Below are 22,806 nucleotides of genomic sequence, written 5' to 3' on the forward strand. Positions count from 1 at the left end.
CACTCTGAAATAATCAAACATGAGCATTAAATGTCATCTACATATATAAAACTATTCCTATGGCCTTATTCACTTTTCTTATGGCCTAAATCTAGAATACCATGACAGAAAGAGCAAACACCAACCAGTATTGATCCTTCATGATGCTGATACTGTACACGTCCAGTTTAAAGTCTAATTCTCCCATTTCTTGTTTAAAGCTAGTCATGATCTCTTGAATACCACCTACTCATTATACAAACTGCTGCTTAACATTAAATTGGCACATATTGCATGTAAAACTGTGATTTGTCCAATGATCTGAGGATTATCTGGTATACTGAATTTTCACTGAGCACATGGTCCTGTATTAAACTACTAAACTTGATTTCCTCAGTTCCTTTTCATTTTGAGGCTTATTCTTGAATGGGCTGCAAAAGGATTTTTGAACAACATAATCCAGCAGCAATAAGCCTGAGACATCCTTTCATATCCTTCCTAAGAAAAACATTTTTTTAACATACTTAAAATTACAATTAAGTGCCATCTTTCAGGAAGCTCTAGATATTTCCCCCCTGCTTTGAACAACAGTAGGATTGAACTTTTTTTTACAGTACCTATAAGGATTGAAAAAAATCAGTGTACCACACAGATTAGAATTCCCATTAACAGAAACCCATGGCAGCACCTGGTAATTATTCAGCTAGGGAAAGAATGGGTGATGCTAATATTGCAATCAGATGGCAAGTTTAAATGGCCCCACTGTGCAGAACTTGGTTACAGGAATCCCTTTTAAAGATATTTTCAAATTTCCAGATCAGGTCTTCAATTTGACTAATCAAGGAAAGAAAATTCTTTGGACCTTGGAAAGTGCTCTGAGAGGCCACACATTCAAATGTTAGAATGGCAGAGGAAGAGTTTAGGCTCAATAAGCAAGGAAAAAGACTTGTGCATGCTTTTAACACTAAAAGTCAGTTAAATCTTAATTTGGCAGAGACAGGACATACAAACTACCTCCACCATGGGATTTGCACCTTGGCCTCTTCCCTCAGAGTAACCTAATTTCTAGCAGCAAAGAGTTACTATTGAAAAGGAAGCACAGAAGTGAGTTAAAATGGAGTGAACTGCTTCTTAAAAGCTGAATCTCCTGGGTCCAGCCTAACAAGGGCTCTCTCAGAAAGACTAATTGTCAAATCAGGATACAAACAGTCCATTGGCAGATGTCACCTGAAGTGACAAAACCTACCTCTAGGTTAAAGAAGTTGAAAAAACAGCACATTTAACTACCAAAGCTAAGAAAACCATCAAAGTTAAGAATCTGCTAGTATCCTCTAAGCTATGGACCTCCAGTATGTAAGTCTAAGTTACTATTGACAAGAAATCCATGAAGATCCTCAAAATGCCAATTTCCTTCAAACAACCTGTGCTCAAAATTCTGCTGTTAAATATCACTAGAATCAGCCAAAATGATTGGTTGTGTTGGAAATGAACCAACTAGACTAGAACCATACAACATTGTGATTGACCTAGATTATGCTTTAAACAGCATAGTCTCATAGTTACTTCAATGCAGAAGAAAAGATTGTCTCACTCACTCTGAGGTTAAGACTTTGATACATGTTAGTGAAAAGGTGACCTGTGTATCTTTAATCAGCAACCCTGAAAAGTGACTTCTGAAGGATTCCCTCAAAATATCAAAATCTTCATTTTAATTTAGTCACTATTGATTACCAATTCAACAGTACTCACAGTAAAACGTCTTCAATTCTGTTCCTGCCAAATAACAGAATGACCAAGCTCATAATTAGAAAAATTTAGTTATTGTTCAAAGAGAAAACAAAAAAATACTTGTTATATAACCACTTCTGATGAAGAACTAGCCTAATACCTATTTTTACAAGACCTACAGAAATGTATCAAGATTTCCCATTGAATTAACTTTCTTCCTGAACAAAAACATTTGGACAAGGTGTATCAAGATATCCCAGTGGAACGGCACAGCCAAAACAGCTGGGAATGCAATTCAGCACATCTCTTACAAGTCTATTAAAAACAGACTCCCAGAAAGCTCACTAGGTGCCAGGGCAGTACGGCCCCATACCAAATGCACACTGAAATAATGATCAGCACAAACATGCACCTACATTTTTTTGCAGTCTAGCACTCTGATCTCAAAATAATTAAACACAAGAAACAGCAGGTCTTTTCACCTGACCTGAAGTATGTACTTGCTAAAGGCAATAGAGCCAGGATTCCAGAAGTTTTTTCTCCTTCCTATCACATTTATGGAAAGATGGAAGTGTTTTAATGATCTTAGTTTGCTAACTCTTTTCTGCACTCTGTGAAGTTTTCTCCAATTATAATCTTGTTCACAGAACTTGCAAGTGAAGTCCTGAAGAGCTGACAAAAATCAACTCATGTAAGCATGGCATTACAGAAGGGACCATTTTGAAAGCACCACTGTTAACAAAATATATTGGTAATTATGCTCATATCAGAATGACCTTCTGATGTTGTACACATAAGAGTATCATATTAGTATAACTTAAAACCTAATAAGCTAGAGGTCTCATCTTTTTCAGATAAAATATTCACCCAAAGAAAAGCTTTAATCACAATAGAACATGTTATCTGAAATGTACCATTATAGCATTATGGGTACATTCCAAGACACCTAAACTGACATCAGCTTTCTCTTCTCATGAAAAGAACAGTAAGGTCTCCTGAAATATAAATAAATGGTTATGCTCTTTTTCTCCAATTAAGTAGGGAAGAACAGGAATTAAGATTTAAATACTTTTTTTTTTAAATAAAAACTCTAGTATGTCAAAGAACCAGTACCCATATGAAGACAATAAATTGCCTTTAATGCTAATGCACCAACAGCTTCTAGCTCTTCAAGAAAATCTTCAAGCCACTCTTACTCAAGTTTATTTGTACTAATACTCTGGGTACAGAAAAACAAACAAACAAACACCAAAAAAACCCAAAAAAACCCCCAGCACATCTCAAAAGTTCAACTTCCGGAAGTATGGCAGAAAAACAGGTTGAATTTTTTCCTCTACTGTCAAACAAGTAAAAATTCACATCTAAGAAATGTAAAACAGAGAACTCAGGAAAAAAAAAGGGGGAAGAGGAACAAACAAAAAGTGCACCAGCTTTCTCAGAAAAGCAAAGCATGAGTTTTTCAGAACGCTCCCTAGTGCTTGCTCCAAGCTAAGCTGGAAGCAGGAACTATCTGCTCCTCAGCATGGCACAAGTGAAACTCCTGGCAGAACATACAGTGAAACCAAACCCTTTAACATGTCCCAAGAGGAAACATTGCTCCCAATATACAGTTAACAAAAGCAAAAATTCGAACATATTTAAATAACAATCAAGTCTTCAGTCTTCTTGAAGACATATGCAGCATTTACTACAACATGCATGCACAAGCATCCCATACAGCCACTGACTGGATCCTGCACAGCAGCACAGCAACAGCAGCACGTGCCACTTGGCACAACTGACCGAGCAAAATTCCTGTTACAGACTGCCAGCTCCTGCTTCTATGGCTTTGTGCTTTTTTCAATTACATGTACACACAAAGTGCATTCCCTGCATTGTCCTCACATGGCAAAGTGTGACCAAGAACTTAATTCAAGATTAGTGATACAATTCCTGCATAGCCTAAAACCCCCTGTACCCTAAATGACTGCAAACTGTCCTATCTTGCAGTTTATGTAAATCCCCCCTTAAAAAGGGCTGAAGCCAAGCTAAGTTGAGTTTCTAGTCAGTATGGAGAATTAACCACCTCCAACAGCTCTGTTCTGGCTGTTTAATGTTTCAATGCTTTCTGTCAGCCAACTGTCTTCTAAAATGTTCTGACCTACAATTTTGATTGAGACATGATGAAAACACAATGTTTCCTACAGCACACCAGGGGAACATGCAATTAGAATACTTACTAGATGAGAACCGTCCTTAACTTCTTGTACTTGCTGCACCTGCGGTTCAGCCACAACTTTAGTGTCCTGATCAGAAGTCATGAGCTGTCTGCTTTTTGGCTGCTCAGAGAGAACTTTACTGGTCACCTTTGTAAGCTGCAGAAATAAGAAGACAAAAGATTCTGTAAGTGGTTGTTGAAATTCCTGAGAACCACAGCCACTCCAGACACGCCGCCCTGACTCAGAGCAAAGGCCCAAAGAACTTCCACACAATTCAGCTGGGATTATGCATCCAGAGAAAACATAAAATGAGGATAAAGCCACCTTGCAGACACACTCAGCTCCCAGTCACTGGCTGCCTTGGGATTACAGATGAACACTTGCCCCAGCACTGGGCAGGGAAATTCCATTGGGAAAGTTTCTCTTGATTCTCACCTGACTTATTCAGGCTGCATTTCAAACCATGACTTCTTCACACCACCTGCAGACTCCACTCACTAAGAAGCATTTAGTCACAAACCAACCCTTCTTCCATAACTACTTTTATGGTCATTTTATCTTTGCAAGATTTAAGAAACATGTTACAACAGTTCTGCTAGACTAATAATGCTCAACCAGTTCTTCTGCTCTATCATCCCAAAATCTTATTTTATTTGATTAAACAAGTTAAAAACTCAGTAGAGTTGAAAGTCTGACAGTGACATTGCTTTGAAATTTGATGCTATTATTTAATGCTGTTATTTTTAAAAGTTGCCAAACAAACAATAAAAGCTAATTCAAAGCATGAAGTCTCAAAGTAAATATTGAGGTGTGAAAGACAGGCTTTTTAATTTTTTCTTTTCTAAAAAGATGTAAAATTTTTTTTTTAGTTTTTTATTCACAGGAAATTCCAGTACTGGATCTGTAACAATGCATGAGAAAGATTTATTGTCTTCAAGCTGGTGACACCAAACATGCAATCTCCCTAAAATGAAAATGTAAAGATTTGTAGCACATGTCAGTTATATTCCATTCTTTAGGGACATAAGCCCCTTTTAGGCTACCTTGAGCCTAAAAGGTAGCCAAGGCTAGAGTTAGAAGACTTTCAGTCCTAGAGCATTTGGCTTTCCATGAGTCTCCTTTACACTGTATTTTGAAATGGACAAAAGCAAATATCAAATGCAACTGACTGAATATATTCCAACATTTTCAAAGAAAATTACTATGATCAGCTATAAACTGATTTGAGCACCTGTATTACAGGATTATGCAAAAGGTATTTGTACATATAGCTGAGGAAACAAATATACTGACATCCCCAAGAAGATGAACATTTCAGCTTACATGAACAGTTGCTTAATACCTCATGCTATTGATGTGAAGTTAGCACAAAAAGTATGTTTTCAAAAGAAACACAAGTCATTGTTATATTCTCAGAAGTTTCTTTTCTTAACACTATGTGTCTCACACTGGAATAGAAACTACTTAAGGAAGAACTGGCACAGACAAAAAACCACATTAAAATGGAACTAAGAAATTACACTATCCCTCACAGTGTTACACACAAATATACTCACAAGTTACATAACAAAGTCTGGAATTCATTCAGGATGTTTATATTTTATAAAACAACGAAAAACCATCCCCAGGATGAAAGTAACTTTTCAAAAGCAGTACTAAATAGCCAGACTCTGGGTTGCTCAAAGCCATGCATGGGAAGAGGTAGACATTTAGCACTGCATGAAGTGTTTAAGCCTCTTGGAGAACACTTCTGTTCATGTTTTTTAAAGAAATTGTGTTTAGCCTTTCCAAATTTTGGATTAATTTTTCTTTCTAAAAAGAACTCAAGATTCCTTAGTGATTTCACATTCGCTGTATGCAACCTCCACTGCTGTTCATACTACCCTTGGGCACAGCTTTAGTCCAGAGTCATAAGCTAAAGGCTACTTTAGAGAAAGACAAGCATGTTTCACTCAGCAATGGTGGTATCTACTCAGCATTTTGATCCCCATATCCATGTTAAGGTAGCTCTTTACATCCTTCTGTCACTTATTTATCTCACATATTCCCATTCCCTTCTAGGATCAGCCTGTCCAGAGCCATGCTGCAATCTCTTCCATCCTCTGGCACACTGTGTTAACACCAGAACTTTGTCAGTCTATGGATGAAGGAAGGGAAGGGAAACAGCTGCAATTATATGAATCTGTCAAACAAAAAGTAAAGTTCAACTACATATATGTCCTTTAAAGCATTTGCTGACTGGCCAACATACCCAGCTAAATCATTAATTGCAGCTGAGGAGAGACAGGTTGTCAGCTAACCTGACATCACACAACTGCAGTGTGCACACTGCAACTCCAAATTCCTTGGGTAAGCCACCAGCAATTAGAGCAGCATATCACCCTCCTGCTTTTCAGAAGTCCCTTAGATGAGATTATGCAAGATGCTTATCCCAGGCCAAGTCTAGATTGAAGCCATAGGTAACTTTGCTTACTCAGACTAATAATCATATTCTCATTAGACACACGGATTTGTTGTGATACACACCATCCTAATACCACTCACCTTGTAAACAAATTCTTTTTAGTAATTACAATGTGAAACCCATATATTTAAGTTGAAATTTGATCTCTAAGTATCAAAATGGCACTCCAAACAACAGCAATAAAGTAATTTGTTTGAAGAGGATAAAACCTGCTTTCCAAATCCCATGATTTTAACAATGACCAGCCTTTGCCTTTCTGCAAATGAGCAAGCCATACAGAAAGTTCCCAAACACAGAAGGAGGGAGCTTCTGTTGCAACTTTTCTTCACTTAATACACCCCACTGCTACAAGTCTGCAGGATGTCAAGTGCTCAGCTGCAAAATCCCAGTGGTTGTGAGATACTTCAAAAGGACTCCACATGCAGGGCTGTTCTGGAAAGTTAATGCCACCTTTCCTACTGCAGAGCTGCCACTTTTGGACTCCTAGAGAACAAAACCCACATGGCAGCAGACTCCCATGACTATCATGGCAGAGAATACAAGGGCTGTAGAAAAAGGCAGGGATACTTCAGGAAAGAGAAAACCAATAAAAACCATGGAATGTTAAAAGCTCTCCATATGATATGTTTTAGCATGTTTTTCATTACTATTGATATATCTCTTCATAAAAAAGCTTATTTATACAAACCACAATCAATAACTGGCAATTCTAGAAACCACAGGTACATATTCACTGTTTGAAAGAGTTTATCAGCTGAATTAATGACAAGTTAAACAGAGCATTTTAATGCAGCAATAAAAATTATCATCCAAGTGAAGAGTGAATTTGTCCATGACTTTAAAAGATACGGTTTACCAGTCAGCAGTTCAATGTATCTTTGCATAAATAAATGTTGCAGCAATAAGCAGGAGACATTCAAGAGAAAAATGCAAGCTGGAAACCCTTGTGGGATAGAGACAGCAGTACCTACAGCAGAACATTGAGCTATCACAATCAAATGACAATTTTTTCATCACAGAATAACAGAACAGTTTTTTTAGTTGAAAGGGGCCTTTTGAAGGTCATTTAGTCCAACTCCTCTGCAAGAAGCAGGGACATCTTCAACTAGATCAGATTGCTCAGAGTCCTGTCCAACCTGACCTTGAATGCTTCCAGGCATGGTGCATCCACCACCTCTCTGGGCAAGCTAGGCCAGTGTTTCACTGATTTCAATTTCTGCAAATGCATATAGTAAACCATTATATCCTTCTGGCTTGACATCTGGCCATCATGGAGTAATAAGTCAAGTTCAGCAACTTGAGAATAACTCTGTTCTTGACTCTACTACAGACATTCAAGTACTTATTTCTACAATATCTATCCCAAGAGAAACTGCCCAGATTTTATTGAGACCTATCAAAAGTAGTCCAAACTTGTTTTGTAAATAGCCAAGACAGAGAAGTTTAAAATACAGGAAAAACATTTTTCTTTAGAAACAGCACAATATTCAACCATGTTTGCTTTCCCCAAAACTGTAATACACTGCTCCATCTGCAAAACTAGTAATTGCAACAGCAAGGGCAAGAGTGCTTTATTAGTCCTTTTCTCATTAGTCACCCTTCACTTGTTCAGATCTGTCCCTGTGGACACCTGGTGAGTGGTTAACCTGAGGAGTTACAAGAATATTTTCAGGAGGGATTGAGACCATCTGGTCAAGCAACACGGGTATTTCAGCCTCCTGGTTTCACTCTGCAACACCCACAACCACCTTCGCAAACAGAAAGATACGGGCTTTGTTTGGGGGCGGGGGGGGGGGGGGGGGGGGAAAGTTGATTTTTAATTTTTTTTTTTGTCTGAGGTTTTTGTGAGGTTTTTTTTGGCAGTTGTAGCATTTTGGTTTTTTTAAAGCTGACAGCATGGTTCTTCTCTGTGAAGTATTTTCAAAGCCATCTAGTTATAAGAATTCCATAACTTCAGAAGATACAAACCAGCAATGGCCCACAGAATGCCTGCACAGATAAGTGCACACAAGCACATGGTGACTCTTGCCTGGGTGCCAAGCCAAGCAGAGCTGGGACTGCTCTCATCCAGAAGCCACACGTGTGTGTCAGTGTGGTGCCAACACCCAGCCAACCTTTACACTGCATTTAGAGCAGGTCTGGGTATCTCAGTATGGGCAGAGTTAATGTGCTACTGTCTGAAGGTATTTATAAACACTGCATCCACATGCACCACAACCTTGCAAATAGTTTGGAAAAGACGTCTATCTCCCTGATTGTTACACAGCAAACAAAACCCCTACTGCTCTTGCTGACCTCCCTAAAAACCTCCCTGGAGTGTAGCCCCCAATCCTCCTGCTTTCACTGTAGATATCTCTAATTTTTCTCATTCATATTCAAAGTGTTCTTTTCTGCACTCTGTTTCACTGTCTAGAGTTACTATAGTCTGAGTAGCAGCATGTGTTCCCTCAATCAAATCAGTCACATAGATCTGTTATTTAAAAACATGCAAAACCCCAAACAATGCTCTAGGGCCGAGATCTTGCCTGCCAACTTTCAGCCCAGAGTAATCAGCCCTTAAAAAGAGATTTACAAATGCAAGTGCTGACAACTAACTTTCACCCTGCAAACAGCAACAGCATAAAGCAAAAAAAGCTCACTAGAATAAAAGAACTTTTCACTGCTCTTCCAGCAAGTACAAACAAAAAATAGATTTGAGTTTGGCTTTGTGCAGAATTCTTCCTAGCAAACATTTTAGAAACTTTAAACACAGATTAAGTTTTCACAAGGCTAATACAGGAATACACTTCAGTAACATGAGAAAGCTTAAAATGTTTTCCAAACAGAGGTGCACTGCTTAACTTGAGCCTCATAACAAACTTCCAGCTGCAAGCCAGAAATCCTCTTTCTACAGTGAGAGAGAACATTCTTTCTGACCATGCACCACACACTACCACTGACCTCAGCTCTGAAAAGTTTTAGCACCTGCTAAAGACATCTATATGAGAAATAAGAGATGCCTTTCCCAAAAATTTTAATACATTAGCTCCTCTTTAAATGAAGTTTAACTTTTCTTTATTAGCTTCACCAGCTTTGTGAGTAGCCAAAGCATATGTAATATATATCACGAGTTAATCATGTTCTCAGTCCCAGAGCCAACTCAAATACAGGATATTTGGTTAAGCTTATACAGCATCATCAAGAAAAACTGGAAAAACCCTAATCCTGAAAGGCTGAGAGTTTCCCTCTTAGTGTCATAAGCACTGATACAAACTTGCAATTTTCATCAGGTGGTTGTTTGAGGATACTTTCAAAAAAACATCTCAGCTGTGAGAACTGACCCATCATCCTGCTGCATGGGGCACATGCTGCCATTCTGTAGATGAGTAACATCATCCAAGCTGCATCATGCCCACAGAGAAAACTTGTGACAGAACTCAGGGGTTTCCATCTTTCCCTTCAAAGCAGGAATCAGTTTCTTTACAGAACAGATGTGACAAGCAATCCAGCTTTCAAAGGATGGCATTATTTAAAATAAAATATACTGTGAAGAAGTTCCATTACCACAGCAGATAATATAGCTGTGAATAAGAAATCTAACAGCACTAAAAGCATATCTGTTTGTGGCCATCTCTGCAATCATCACTGTGCCTACATCAGTTGTAAAATCTCTATTACACAACAGCAATTAAAAAGCTGACACGACATAAATATTTAGTCACAGCATGTGTCTACAGAAGTCTTGAATGCACTACTACTAAAAATCATCACAAGGTCCTCAATTTGTTTAACTGCTGATTAGCTCAACAGTTGGGGAAAAAGTTGAAAATTCACCTCTGGAGCTTAGTGTTTAGAGCCAGTGATCTATGCAAGTCTGTCAGATGAAGGTTTCAAAACATACAAGCATCCAGTGTACGTGCCAGCATGGTGGCTGCAAAGTCAGATTTCAAAAAACCCAAGAAAAGTACCATTGGATTTGTTTCAGTTTTCCTTCCTGCCAAGAAATTACTTATGCCCCAGCACTCTCCAGAATAATGCAACTTCTGGGTTCCTGAAGAGGAACATGGACCTAAGCACTGGGGGCAAACCTGCAACAGAACACTTGGAAAACTCAAGGCACTTCAAAATGCACAAGGCAACAGCAAGAACTGCAGTGTCAGAAGAACAATTAAACCTTAATGCTGTACCTTTTTAACATCCTTCAAGAGAAAACACAAATCATTCAGAGCTGCTGCTGCTGCACCTACTTCACAACTCTGTTTTTTTTTTAATCCCTTCTGTTGTTTATAAGGTTGACAGCCTCAAAATTGTTCTGCAATTCTATCAATTATCCCTTAAAATGTAGTCTCTCATTTTAAAAAGCCTGCAATAGTAAATCTTGCTGTTTAAAAGGAATGCTGCATTTTTTAATTTAAAGATCTATAAAGCATTTCTGTGTGAGGCTTCCCAAGCAATTCACAACTCTCATCATTTACTGAACATTCCCACTCACATAGAAACCTGTGCCATGAAGAGACATCAGAACTGATTACTCTGCAAGTCTGGAAATCCAGATCATTACAGTAATTAGCTGTCCAAAAGATGCCAAGCAGCAAGTTACTAAACAAGGGTGATAAAATACCAAAGAAACCTGATACTGGTGAATGATGAGGACTCTGTACAGAGCCATACGAAAAACTCTTTCAGCGAAGAACAAGAAAAATGGGAAGAGGGTAAAGTTACAGTCTTACTCAGCACCCCAAACAAGAAGATGATGTCAACAGTGCACAGAAGATAACAGGATGACCTCCACCAATAAAAAATTATTATTATAATTTTTGTATATATTTTTTGTATTGTGATTATATTTTTTGTATCTAGTCTTTTATGCACTGCATTTAAAATATGTGTGTAATGAAAATGAAATAATTTCACTCCACTCAATGGTCTCTCACAGAATTTCTGCAGCCCTCCTGCACACCAAGAAACTACACATGCAGTTATTATCTGATGTGCACTCAAACATCACTCCAGAGATGGACCAAGAAGCCTGTGGCTCACATCCTCCTCAGTAATGCAATAAACCAGATGTTTAATGGTGTATAACTTCACAAAAATCTTACCATTTAAGAACACTAGCAGTGCCTACCAAGCAGGAATAAGCCACTAGGAAGAAATTTTTATGCCTTATAAGAATGTCATGTGCCTTGAAGACAAGAGTGATTGTGTCATGAGCAGTTTTCAGTTTGCTTATGGCTTGTTCTCAGTTTTCAAGTCTGAAGCAGCACTCTCCTGACTGCAGGCTGAAGCACATTACATTAAGAAACTCAACTCATTAATTAGCAGGAGTTGCTTCATGTTGCACATCCATCACAAAGCCACAAGCTTGTTTTCCTCACTGTAAGTGGACTAACTGCACACACCCTGCAGGTTATTCATAAAGATATATATTTAATTTCTATTATAACTATCGTGCCAGATAAGATATTTATCAGATTATGATTTCAAAAGTACCACACTTAATTAAAATTCATCTCTCAGCTCTCAGATTCGTGCATTTTCTAAGAAACCCCTCAAATGGCAAAATTAAATTGTTAGCAGGTCAACCAAATCATAAGAATTCAGAAAAGTGGAATGCTAACTTAATATAAATTAATTATGATCATAGTCCTCCACAACCTGTCCTCTCTTGATAAGCTGAACGTAGAATTACACATTCTACATTCATTACCAAGGCCTACAAAGAGCAGAAAACATCTCACATTGAATAAAAATGTCTTTTAACTTTCTCAGGAAACAGATCAGGAATTTGTTACTCAAGCAGATTAGCTAAGTACCTTGAAGAATAATGATTTTTCACTAAAATGCTCCATCACTTGCCCTCCCTTACATTTGTAAGCATTATACTTCCTGCCTGACTCCCAGCTCTGGTGCAACTTTTTACTTTTCCAGGACAGAAAACATCACCAGAATTGGAAGAAATCTGAACACCCCCTTCTACAGTTAAACAGAACTACACAGTAGGTGCCTGCACACGCACTTCACTTCTGTGGCCACCAAAGCAGCAGCAGAGCACAGAGGACTCAAGCTGAATGCCTGGGGGCATCAACCCTTCTGTCCTGCTCCAGGAAAGCAGAGGAGCACAGAGCAGAACTCCAGCTCTCAGAGGAACTCAACAGCTGAGCTCCACATCACTGCTGCTGCTGTTACAAAGCATCACCAATAAAAACACCCAAAACCACCCAAAACCAAAAAAGGAAAGTAAAGGCTACAGTAACATATCTGCAGGACCTTCACAACAGAAACCCCAGCAGACTGAATATTGCCTGTACTGAATTAAAGAGTGAAAGGACAGGCCAGTGCAAGCCACTGCCTCTTCTGCACTGAAATAATCAGAAAACTCATTAAGCCTAAATACAGGGCAAACAATGCTTTAAAGCAGCTACTGAATGACAAGCTTACAGTTGGACCCCACACTCTGCACAGCACTTGATATCTGCCTCTGCTTCCAAACTACATTTGGAATACATTTGTTAAATAAGTATAACCATAGAGGCAAACTAATTCTTCATATAATCTTCTAAACCCAGTCAGCCTAAATAATGATTAAGTAAATAAACCCCCTCATATTTATGCCTAACATGGGTTAAGAGAAACTGCAGGATGTGATGGAAGCTCCTTCCTTCAGCAGGATTTTTTCTTTAATTAATATATTTTAATAATCTCATCAGAGCATAGACATCATATATTATATACAAAGCACTATTCACATTGATTTCTTGTAAGATTCCCATCCACCTACAAGGCAACAGCCTATGCTTGCAGCGTCCAGTCCAGTAGGATTCTCATCTGCAAACACCACAGCTGAAGCAATACTAAGAAAAGTCTTGGTATTTTTACTAATATGCATAAATTTAACTGCTAAAAATTATTTCTACAGAAATATTAATTGTAGATCTTTTAGGGTGGTCTTTGATAGGCCAATTGGATTTTCTCTGAAAGCCAAAGCTTTTCATTAACTTCAGAGGTCCTTATGCCAACAAATTAGCTGGGAGACTGTTCCAGGCTTTTAATGTAATACCAATATTTAATATCAAATACTGCTCACTGATCCAGAAATTGTCATTTCAGGCAAATGTTAAATGATGGGGGAAAAGTGATGGAAAGCATCACAAAAGTATGTTTCTAAATTTTAGCACCATCAAATACAAAACCTCACCTAAAGCAACCACCATCCATGTTGCTTGTTTTCACTAAAATGACATGAGTCAAAAACTGCACAACACTTCTATACACACAGAAAGCAGAAGAGCAATTGATTAGAAACAGTAAATTGAATTGGTGAGAAAATTCAAGCTTGCCCTGGAGTAGACAGAGCAGGAGCAAATACCTGTTGGCACTAATGACTGGGTTTCCCAAAAACTTGCTCATTCCTGTACTATTTTTAAATAGTCATTTACAGAACACTACATGGTAGCTTAAACTCTTGAACTCTTAAAAGAGGCCTGCATTGCTCCTTCCCATAGCCAACCAAGGCTTCACGAGGAGATTAACAAGGCTATCAGAAAATAGATCTATAATCTATTTCAGTCAAACTATTCTCTATTTTGACAGGAATCTTATCTCCAGCAGGTGAGTTTACTCTGGCACTCTGGACACCAAGTCTGTCTCATCCTACCATACCTTCTCTGAATTCATGCACATATGAGGAATTATTGTGCAAAGATAATATCTTGCATAATAATGTATTTTCTTTGTTTTCCTTCCTTCTCCACATAACTGGCCTGCTCTCCCTTAACCAATCAGGTGAGGGTGTTTTTTTGGTGTTTGCTTTTCTCTAAAGTAGCTATTGAAGGGAAGTGTAAGGTTAATTTTCCTATTCCCGTGCTGAAAGAAGCAACAATTAAGCATGCTAAGAACTCACACAGAGGAGTCAAGTTTAGGAGACTGTTGCACTTTCACTGTGAGAAACAGTTTCAGTCTAAGACAAACTGACTCCTGACTTTGAGTGAAAACTAAAAAGATTCTGAACTTTGCTGGATAACATACCCACCAGCACCTCAGCACATTCAGGCTCACTGTGAGTGGGCCTGTCATTCCGTAAATTCTGTTTGTTTAACAAAACAACTGTCAGTTCTAAAGTATTTTACTAGCTGCTTCAAGTTTTTAAAGCTAAGAGGCAGCAACTGATGGTCTTTTCCCAGTTCTTCAAAGAAACACTAAATCTTCAAATGCTGTAACACATGCTGAGCTTCCAGGAGGTTTAGCACTTGCTTAGAGGGAACAAGTTAAATGTTGTGCATGAAGAGGGTGAGTTTGGCAATGCTGGGAACAACGAACTTCCTTGTTTCAATTACTGAATGTTCCTCCTCACGATTTACCAATACCAGCTCTAAGTTTTCCGCATTCTTCACTACACTGCTGGCCAGAGAGTGGCTGGAGCACTCACAGCCTGCCTGTGGCTCCAGGCAGGACACTTGGCAAAGGTGAAGGAAACAACTAACCCAGCTTTGCTGGGCAGGATTTTATGAACAACATCTTCCTCAAAAAAAATTCCAAAGTTGGCATAAGCAGATGCAGCATTTTATGATGAAAGACAAGACTAAAAACACCACTTGAAGCTATAGGGTTAATATTCAGTGCAGTTCCAAGGGTGAGGTTAGAAGGCTGACCTTCTTTAACAGACCTTAATAGTCTTATCTTAGAATATTGCTGTTACTTGGATTCCACGTTTCAAGTCTGCAATCAGCGTTGCACTTAAGCAACAGGAGGTCAAAAGCTGCATATGGAATTTCCAGGACTCTTAATATTTTTAGTACTTTGAATTATTATTTAAGACACATACACAGCTTCAAAGCCAATTTGCCAAATTCTTTATCATGGTGTTCTGGGACCATACAATAAACTCCTAACTCAGGGAAGCAGAAATCTAACACCACAGATCTCAAATTCAAATGCACACAGAACCAGAATTCTGGAAAAGATTTGATGCAAACCAAAGGGACAACCATTACAATCCTCCTGGAATATATCTTCCCTCACAACAGGCCTGAGAAAACGAGGAGAGAAGAAGATCTGTACCTACATAAAGTCCAAGTGAGAGGCAAATATAACCACGTATGGTGTTGATGATGCCAGTGATAAGCAAAAAGGTACAGTGACAATTTTTGTCCCAACACCAATGCATACAGCAATCACTGACAATGCAAAGCCTATTTCAATAAACAGCCTGGGATGAACTCCCCTCAATCTCTGGGGTTTCGTTTTGTTTTTTTTCAGATGACTTGAAAAGCAGTCATTGACCTAGAATGTTAGTTTAAGTTTCGAAACATCTTAAGGACCAAATCTAAACTGAAATTTAACTACTTAGAGAAGAAGCATGATTTAACTTTAAGGTTGTGTAAAAGAAAAGGAAACTAATGTTTTTTGCCAATGATCATTTTATTAACCTCTTCACCAAAAATAGGATTTAACTCCAATAATCCAGTCATTTTAGCATTACTTCCTCTTTTAATAAAGGCTACCATCCTCCATTGCAAGCTTCACCGAAACCAGAAGCAGCTCTTGCTAGTTTTAAATCACTGAATGAAAGACTATTGGGTGCACATTTGTTCACAGTTAGAGTACCCCACCTTCCTAGAGTATCACTGTAATCAAAACTACTGGTAATTCAGGTTTTGACTCACAGTTAAAGGATGGACTGCCAATATTTTAGCTTGGATTTAATGACAATAATTTTTCCTTGCAAGTCAAAATAACTGGGCACAGACCCTTCTAAAAATTTCACTTATTCCTTGACTCCAGTTAGAATACACAGTGTTAACTAAGAAAATTATAATCATAAAATATAGACTATAAACTAAGCTGTAACATATGTTCATTAAAAAGAGTCCCTTCCCTTCTTGATAGCATAATTTTTTTGGCATTTATTATGAAGAATTGGACAAGAAGCTTTAAATTTGAGCAGGGACACAAAGCCAAGATCCTGGAGAGATGCCAATGTAGACAATGATATTCTGACCAAATTGTTTGCCTTGCTGCTTTAAACAGCAACATGGTGACCATTTTCTGTCCCTATCGGTCGGGCAGCAACAACATTGAATGGGAATGAAACTCTGAGATAAGACTGCAAATTCTGCACACACAGGTAGCTCAGCACTTAAAGTAACCATGCCCTAGTACATTCTTCACTTCTGCTCTACTTTTAATTCCTAGAACAAAAACCAGAAACCAGGAGGATACACCAAACATTTGAGCAAAACCTCAGCACTGGGGTATGGAAAAGCAAGCTACTTTGGACATTGGCCTGTTGATTCATCAGTTCCTTGTTTGAACAACAGTCAGAGTCAGACTCTGTTGTGGGGCAACCTGTGACAGCATCACAACCTGCGAAAATACGCATATGGATACCAACAGTGACCAAAAACAAAACCATAAAGCTGCCAAGAGACATCACTGTAAAGCTTTCAAACCTTTCATTAAGTTTCTGCTGAATGAGATTTATGATTTTTTTTCTCAACATAGTTACTATTTAACTAATATTTTGTTTCTCAGGTTTCCCAGTCGGATCACTGGCATCCTGTGACTATAAAATACTTCACTTAAAACAGACTGCAGAACATTAGATGGGCTGAGAAACACTGATAAACACTTTTAACAGAGTAACAGAAATCTACAGTGTTTTAAGCAAGTCTGCAATTCCCCTAACAAGACAGATGGAAGTCTGCCTTATGAATAGTATCAATAAAGTATTCACCATTGTTGCTCACTTCCAGAAGTCAGGAGGAAGGGCCAATAAGAGAGAATTAACCCATACAAAGGGAAAATATTGTTTAGATACTTGTTCAAAAAACCACAAGAAATCTAAAAGCCAAATAAGGTGATACAGTATTTAGCCTTCCAAAAAGCCCAGCATTAGCTTTAGATAAAATAACTGTATGTTCTTCACACTGAAAACTCAGTGCATTCCTGAACATATCCCATGTGAAATTGTGATAGCATCTGAAGGTGTAATTTCCGAAGTCTGTGTTGCCAGTGTTTCCTGTTTTCAATAATGAAAGTGATACTGGAATTTTAGAAAAGAATCCCTAACAGATAAAGCAATTGTGTCCAATTTATCACAGGCTACCACAGCAGACAGATGTCTGTACATTTCTATAGGCATCTATATTTCTATCTATATGTGCAACAGTCCAGAACTCAAAGCTGGGTATACCTGTCACTACCTTAGACACACATACACTGAACTTGATATATCTGAACTCTACAGGGCCACAGAGGCAATCCAGAATAAACCTTTACTGTAGGATATGCTCCTGGAACACCAGCTCCTTACATGCCAACAGCCTTATGAGAATAACAACAGAGCTGCTGGAAGTGCAGAGGTGGCAATCCATTCAGCTTATGAACAACTGATTCCTTTTGTATTACATCATTCAACTACCCATTAAGGAGCTGGACTGACAGGATCCAGAACATGCATAGCCCAGCCCTCCCTGGTAAACGAGAGCATTCGAAAAGATTAAGACTCAAAGAAATTGGTGATTCATCAGGGTGTCAAAACAGCGCTTCCCCAATTCCCAGCAATGTTCTAGGCCAAGCAGCTAGCCACATATTAGTAACCTCTGTCAGACTTCCAATTTTGGAGTTAATTGTTGTTCCTGAAACACATACCCAGACACAAAATACCTGCAGCAGCACACATCACAGAATGAACACTGCCATGGCTATCCTAAGCACACATTTATGCTGTATTACAGTCACACCTAATTTGAGCACTCCAAAGTGCCTTTGTTGTCTGTGGGTATTGCTCCTAGCACCTGCTTCTGAATGAGGGGGCACCCTCCTTTAGCAAGGGGATGGAACAGCTACACACACAGATGTCATAGACCAGTGATTTCATAAATCCTTGCCTGCATCACATCACCAAAATTTAAGTACCACCAGCTGGGAAGCAATTAACAGAAATTGTTTCTATCTTGTAATACTTTTATGGAACTTAAGAAGATGAATGGGTAGAACAGAAATTGACTTCTGGTCTGTTTCTAACAAGTGCCTCAAACTTGTTGATTGTAGACACATTTTTACCATTAGACAGTCAAAGTCATTATATGTTTAAAGAGAAAAGAAACGGGTTGTTCAAATAGCAATGGGTCTTCTTCAATTATATGGTACTTACAGTACAAAAAGGTTTTTTGACCAGGTGAAATATCACTCAGTTTTATATTCAGTGAAGTTGCTTCAGAATGCTATTTTTGTGATTAACTATTATTGATACACTAGCTTGACTTGAGTTTAGCACAGAGGAGTTAATGCACAAAAAAAGAAAACAGAGCTTTCCCAAAGCATTAGCTTGAAAATGCAAATACAGTTAGAACTGGTGCCTTTGACAAAGCACATTATCAGTTCAGGGGAAGGGGTCGTGTGTGTGTCTTCTCTTTTTTAAGGGATTACAAACTTTGAAATAGCGCTAGTTTTAAGTTTTACATCACTTTCCCCATCCTAATTCAATTAGTGGCTTCTGTGGTGAAATCCACCCATCTAGATCTTGTATATGGACTAAAATCAGAGTATTCATTTCAGCACGTGCATGCCTTGCTTTCAGAACAACATTGCCCAAACACCTCTCCAGGGCCTTTACTACAAGAGTAGCTTTTATTGTCATCTTCTACACAGCTCTCCACACATAGCTCATTGCCTATTTCAAAACTGCAGGGAGAGGGTTAATTTTCTTCCTTACAACGTCCTGTTTTGTAACATCCTGCCCTTCCTACTCATACCTGTGTGCCCATTCTAAATGCAAATGCACAAGACTTCCAATACACCTGGTGGCTGAGTATCACTGATTACATGCAGGAAAAAAAATGCAGCCTGAGATTATTTTCTACAGCTTTGTCTAAGACTTAGACAGACCTGTTGTCCAAAAACGTCATTTTGCTAGTAAATGCTTAGAGGAACAGAGAACTTTGCAAATCACATTTATTACGCCTTATGGCACGCAAGTTTTGCACACGTGTGTGTACACGAACACACACACAAATCAGACTCCCAAAGCTTAATCATCTCCAGACTCCAGAATACATTTCTTTGCTTGCTTCATCTCTTTCTGCCAGCAACAGCCCTCCTGACACTGCATTTGTGAGCTCCCTCCACAGCCACCTTCACACCTCCAAGGCAAGAGTGTTCTTCTTCAAGATCGATAAGGCTGCGGCCTCTGCAAAACCTGCTCCTTGCAGCACAGGCACGAGACGAGTCAAGTCAAGTGCTTTACATTCTCATTTGTGTGCCTTACCTGTTAATTTACGAGAATGTGAATGCCTGATGAATATATATAGACACCATGGAATTAAACATTAATAGCGTTGAAGGTCCTAAAAGCCACCTAGTTTGAAAAAAAAATCAAACTGATGGAATACATCTACACCTAATTACTTTGTTTTTTGTAACTCCTTTTTTGCTACCTTTAAGCTGTCACTTTAGATTTGTCATGCACTATGGCCACAAACATGCCTTTTCCGTGTCTAGCATGTGCATTCTGTGAGGTAATGTAATAAATATTTAACAAAGAGTTTATATTACCATGCCAATTAAGCTCTCAACTGATTTAAAGCCAAAGCTGCTGCGAGATATGAGACTTAATAAGGGACGCAGCAACAGATCGGTGCAGAACATGTAGATGAGACAAACCTGCCTCTATTGACTTTGCATTTCAGCAAATAAACCAAGGATTTAACTTCACTCTAATAGAAATAAAGCATCACCATCAGAAACTGCCTACATGGTATCTGTATGTCTCACAGAAACAAAACCCCCAAGCTCCCATAACTGCCTCCAGTTCCAGATCTTCAGTTTTGCTCAGTAATGAAACATTTAAGATACAGCCCCATATCTAAGCACTATAGACAATAAATACATATCAGCCATTTGTACTTTCTCTGTGTATATTGGCACTACAGCCAGCCATAAAAAGCAACCAAGGCAGCACATGCTTGTGTGTGCTTACACCTTTAGTCCTTCACAGTGTTTGTGTATAAATGGGTAAAAAACACCTGGAAAAAATGACAAGGTAAACAGTTCAATGTAACCCAGAACATTGTGTGTGCTTAAGGACCTGATTACATACAATTGTTTATTAAGGAACGTTCAAGAGATCAAATGCTTTCAATTTTCTGCTTGTAAATTCAATGTTTGTAATTCATCTAAGAACACTTTTACCTTCATTTGAATAAAAATTATTTTCCCCCAAAATGTGAGACCAACTAAACATAGAAGTTATTGTGGCTTCTGTATAGAGAATACCCACATGAATGACAACACATCTAGAAGCATAAAATTTTCTGTAGACATTATACATAAAATATAGACTGCTTTTTGTAAGCATATTATCAGGCCTCAGCCTAGTTTTGACCTCCCTTTCACTTCCTCCCCAAAAAAATTAAAAATATAAAAAATATCAATGTTGTTCTAATAGCTAGAGTGAGTAAGTTGATTAGCTTTATATCTTGAGAACTGACTTGAAGAAATGCTTACAAATCAGCAGGGAGAAGTGAAAGTTCAACTGATAAAAAGTTACCAGACCAGAATCAAAGCCCAAGAGTTGTGAAATACCAGCAAGCTGAAAAAAAAAAAATACAACACGCTTTGACCTTTGAGAATTTATCCAATCTGTAAAAAACAGGTAAGTCTGACACGAAACTTCAACCACAAGACAGACCTTCCAACAGCAATCCTTGAGGCAGTACTAGAGAAAGATTCCTTCTCCAATTTTCCTAAGGATTCAGAGGCCAACAAAACTAGGCCAGAGACAAGAGGCAGAATCGGAAGCCAGAATTCCCATGGTTTTACCCCAAGAGTGACTCAAGTTTAAACAGTGGTTTTGAAACCAGCTCTCTCTCTGCGGCCACAGGCAAGTCCTAACCACTTTGCCTCAATTCGCTTACCTGCAGAATAAAAATAATTATACTTATCTGCCACACAGGAATCTCACACAACAAACACTGTTTGCCAAGTGCGCATCTGTGCAAACTGCGGACAAAGCTACGTAGTAATTTCGAGCACCTGGACAAACTGAAACTGAGAGTGAAAACAACTCCGAAGGCCCAACAACAACGAAATCCCGGGGGCAGCGCAGGGCCCGAGCGCTCCCCCGGCCCGCCGGCAATTCACCTGCTCGGGGCACGGCCGCCGTGGAGAGTCAGCGCCGTGCCCGGAGCCCCGGGCCAGGGCCCGGCACCGCCCGCTGCTCCGGAGGGTCCCGGCCGCCCATCCGGCCCGGCTGCAGGCGGGGCCCCCCGGCGCTCGCCCCGCTCCCGCTCGGCCCGCGGCACACGCGGCTCTCCCGCAAGGCCCCGGCGGCGCGGGGGCAAAGCTCACCCGCTGTGCCCGGGGCGGCGAGGCCGCAGTGCGGGAGCGGCCCCGGCGGCTCGCCCGCCCTACCCCCGCCGGCACCGCGGCCCCGAGCCGGGATCCTCCTCCTCCTCCCTCCCGTCTCTCCCCCGGGAACCGCCTCGGGTGGGAAGATGGCGGCTCCGGCCGCCTCCCCGGTGCGAGGGGGCGACGGAGCGGGGGGTGTCGCTCCCCCTTCGGCCCCGCCATCCCCCCGCACCGGGAGACGCGGCTGCGGAACGGCCCCGGCGGGCGCCGCCGCCCGGAGGGCGCGGGCCGGGCGGCCCCTCGCACTCACCTGTCACCAACAGCCGCCGCCGCCCTCGGGCCGGGGCTCGGCGCGGGGGACGCGGGCGGGCACGGGGGCGGGGGGGGGGGGCTCCGCCGTGCGCGGGGCCTTTCGCTCCTGTCGGGTTCCCGCGGGCGCCGGGGCCTCTCGCCGCGCCGCCGCCGCCGCCGGGGCCTCGCCGCCGGATGCCGTGAGGAGGAGAGCGGAGCGCGAGGCGGGGCCGAGGGGGCGCGGGCGGCGGCAGCGCCGGGGGCGGGCGGGGCGGGGGGGGGCGCGGGGGGGCGGCGGCGGCTCCGGGCCCGAAACGTCTCCGAGCCGAGACTCAACCACCCGCTCGCATGAGAGACCCGCTTCCGGCTCCCGGCGGAAGTCCCGCCCCCGCCGGCGGAAGGGATTGGCCAGCGCCGCTCGGCCGGGAGCCGCCGCGCTCGGATTGGCGGAGCGGCGAAGGGGGGAGGGGGCCCCGGCGCGCGCGCGGCGTGTGACGCGCGGAGCGGCGCGTGAGGCGCCTGACGTCACCCGCCGCGGAGCGGCGCGCGGGGGCGGGGCCGGCCCCGCCCTCCCTCCGCCGGAGGCGTTTTGTCCCTTCGCAGGCGCCGTAGCCCGGCTGGGAAGTGGCGGGAAAAGAGCCGGGAAAGGGAAGGGAAGGGAAGGGGGAAGGAACGGGAAGCGGAGGGAGGGAATGGAAGGGAGGGAAGGGCGGGTCACGGGTGATGTCGCGGAAGCGGCGCCTCCTGTCCCGCTGTCTCCGCCTGTGTCTCCGGCAGTGTCCAGCCGGCCCCGGGCGGTGTCTCAGCCCCGAGGGA

At 41.1% G+C, this 22,806-nt stretch overlaps 1 protein-coding gene across 3 annotated transcripts in view; it reads right to left on the minus strand.

Annotated features, from left to right (window-relative positions):
• Positions 1-22,227, minus strand: part of LARP4B (La ribonucleoprotein 4B) — a 55,697-nt gene extending 33,470 nt beyond the window's left edge. For 2 of the 3 annotated variants that reach the window (XM_064703933.1, XM_064703931.1), the window contains exons 1-2: positions 22,010-22,227; positions 3,927-4,061 (exon numbers count right to left, since the gene is read on the minus strand). In XM_064703933.1, the coding sequence (XP_064560003.1) occupies positions 3,927-4,007 (81 nt within the window). In that variant the 5' untranslated portion in view covers positions 4,008-4,061; positions 22,010-22,227. Of the gene's footprint in view, positions 1-3,926; positions 4,062-21,699; positions 21,717-22,009 lie in introns of those variants that run through there. The other variant, XM_064703932.1, reaches the window with a different exon arrangement.
• Positions 22,228-22,806: the final 579 nt, after the last annotated feature.

The sequence above is a fragment of the Zonotrichia leucophrys genome, chromosome 2, assembly GCF_028769735.1.
Source record: "Zonotrichia leucophrys gambelii isolate GWCS_2022_RI chromosome 2, RI_Zleu_2.0, whole genome shotgun sequence".
Lineage (NCBI taxonomy): Eukaryota > Metazoa > Chordata > Aves > Passeriformes > Passerellidae > Zonotrichia > Zonotrichia leucophrys.